The sequence below is a fragment of the Notolepis coatsorum genome, assembly GCF_963971535.1.
Source record: "Notolepis coatsorum genome assembly, chromosome: 13".
In the NCBI taxonomy this organism is placed as follows: Eukaryota; Metazoa; Chordata; class Actinopteri; order Aulopiformes; family Paralepididae; genus Notolepis; species Notolepis coatsorum.
Window position 1 is genome coordinate 70,414,793 of NC_140177.1, and position 2,500 is coordinate 70,417,292.

At 38.6% G+C, this 2,500-nt stretch overlaps 1 protein-coding gene across 1 annotated transcript in view; it reads right to left on the reverse strand.

Annotated features, from left to right (window-relative positions):
• The window catches only part of col4a6 (collagen, type IV, alpha 6), a gene marked incomplete at its 5' end in the record, with an annotated part of 116,749 nt that overhangs the window by 14,545 nt on the left and 99,704 nt on the right, over positions 1–2,500 (reverse strand). Inside the window, 1 exon segment of the mRNA XM_084327701.1 lies at positions 129–227. Coding sequence (XP_084183827.1) covers positions 129–227 — 99 coding nt within the window.

Here is a 2,500-nt window from a genome sequence, read left to right on the forward strand (position 1 = left end):
AGATTAGGGAAGAACAATGCAAAATAAGAATGTATACAAATAGAGCCATTTGTATAGACAGAGTTTGTATTGTAACCTAACCCACAAGCTGAAAAACAGCGAATGCTCAGTGATGGATGTGGGCCTACCGGGGTAGCCCTTGCGTCCTTTTCCGCCGTAGTAACCTGGGTCTCCAGCGTAACCCTTGAGGCCGGGGCCGCCGGTGTAACCACTGTCACCTATCTCTCCTGGGGAATGACATCAACAACAGCAATCAAACAACAACAAAAACAAAAACAAAAACAACAACAACAACAACAACAACAACAACAACAACAACAACAACAACAACAACAACAACAACAACAACAACAACAACAACAACAACAACAACACATGCATGCAGGGACGACAGATGAAAATTTGCTTATTAGCTAACTTTTAACATTTAGATCGATGTGGAAACTGAACATGTTGATTAATGTGCATTGTCCCGGGGGGAAAAATAAACAAATAAACAAACTTAAAAACAAACACATTTGATTCGTCCAAACATAGTATAGTGTCTTGGAGGGATACGTGGACAAATAAGTTCCAAAACGACTAGAACTGAGCAATATATTAAACTCAGATATCGTAATATGAGAGAATACAATTGCAATATCCATATTGCAAAGGCCGCATATGGGAATGTTATTATGTAATATATCTTACATGGGTATGTAAGTTATTTTCTAAATATCATATAAACCCAATACATAATAAATGGAGAGCAAGTGATATTAAGAAGAGTCTGGTAGACGGGTTTCTCTCATGCCCAGAAATACAGTACCAGGTCCATATATTACATGGAGATTAGTCACCTCTGGGAAATCCAATAGGAGATGGTATACACAACAAGCAAATGTAAACAAATTCTAAACATAATCGCAATATGATATTTTATCATTCAGCCTCACTAATTACAGTGTGTGTGTGTGTGTGTGTGTGTGTGTGTGTGTGTGTGTGTGTGTGTGTGTGTGTGTGTGTGTGTGTGTGTGCAGGGTACAAAATAGTTACACGCCCAGCGCCATTGACTTGTAGATTTATTCTTTGGCGATTAGAATTTAAGGTCTGCCCGCCACCTGGCAGCTAACAAAATACACTGCATCTACCGCTTCTCCTCCGCTCCAATCCACTCCCTCCAGGCCGCTCACAGTGGTTTAACACTGATGTAATATACATGTAGTACAATGCCAAAGCAACAGATGGCGATGTACAAACATGAAGGCCATTTTCAACCAATGAGAAGGGTGAACCTGTGATATCCTGTTCAGGCTTTGTCACTCACATCCTGTTAGAAAAAGTTTTGACGCCATTGTTGTTGTCGTTAGCTTACATGCTAACGTTAATGGCAGCGACCATAGCATTGTGGCTAGGCTAGCTATCATCGCTTAATAGAGCTAGTGAATGGATAAACAACGTTATTTAACATTGCAGAATAGGTACAATTACAATGCGGCTCAATACAAACAATTGTTAAGGGGCCCAGGGGGTGTAGACTGTTGTAGTTTGAGCTAATTTACACCATGCTCCAAAAAAAAAATCTGCCGAGCGATGTGGCGCGGGGAGCGCTCGATTCAAGGTGAGCGGTTAGCGAGCGGAGAGCGACTTGGGGGCGGGGTCAACATGAGCGATTAGCGGAGCAATTCGTTTCCTTATATCGCTTCCTCCAGGGTTCCAACTTGTGTTGACAAAATGCAACCCTGCTCAGCTACGGGGAATCAGCGCTCTCTCTCTAGATGCACTCAGTAGAGCACAGATGTCCGCCAGGGCGGCAGCCACACATAACAATAATAATAATAATAATAGATTGGATTTGTAATGCACTTTTTGTTCACTGGGATCCCAAAGTGCTACACTACATGGTTAAAACAGTTAAAAAAATAGAAATAAAATAGTTATTAGTAAAACAAATAAAATAAAATACAGAATAAAAATAAGATAAAAATAGAACATAGTTAATTAAAAACATAGTATAAACAGACAATTTAAAAACAAAAGCGCAATCAAATTAAAATAAAAAGCTAACAGTCAAAGGCCTTTTTGAACAGGTAGGTTTTCAGGCTTGCCTTCTCTATCTATCTATCTATCTATCTATCTATCTATCTATCTATCTATCTATCTATCTATCTATCTATCTATCTATCTATCTATCTATCTATCTATCTATCTATCTATCTATCTATCTATCTATCTATCTATCTATCTATCTATCTATCTATCTATCTATCTATCTATCTATCTATCTATCTATCTATCTATCTATCTATCTATCTACCTCTCTCTCTCTCTGTTCAATGATTTAAAGTGGCCAAATGTTACAATATAAATACTAATTGGATTTTTGGCTGGTAAAAAGTCTGCCCAGCTGGTAGTTTTTAAAATCTACCAGCCAAATGGCTGGTAAGTCAAAAAGTTTAGTTTGTTCCCTGTGTGTGTGTGTGTGTGTGTGTGTGTGTGTGTGTGTGTGTGTGTGTGT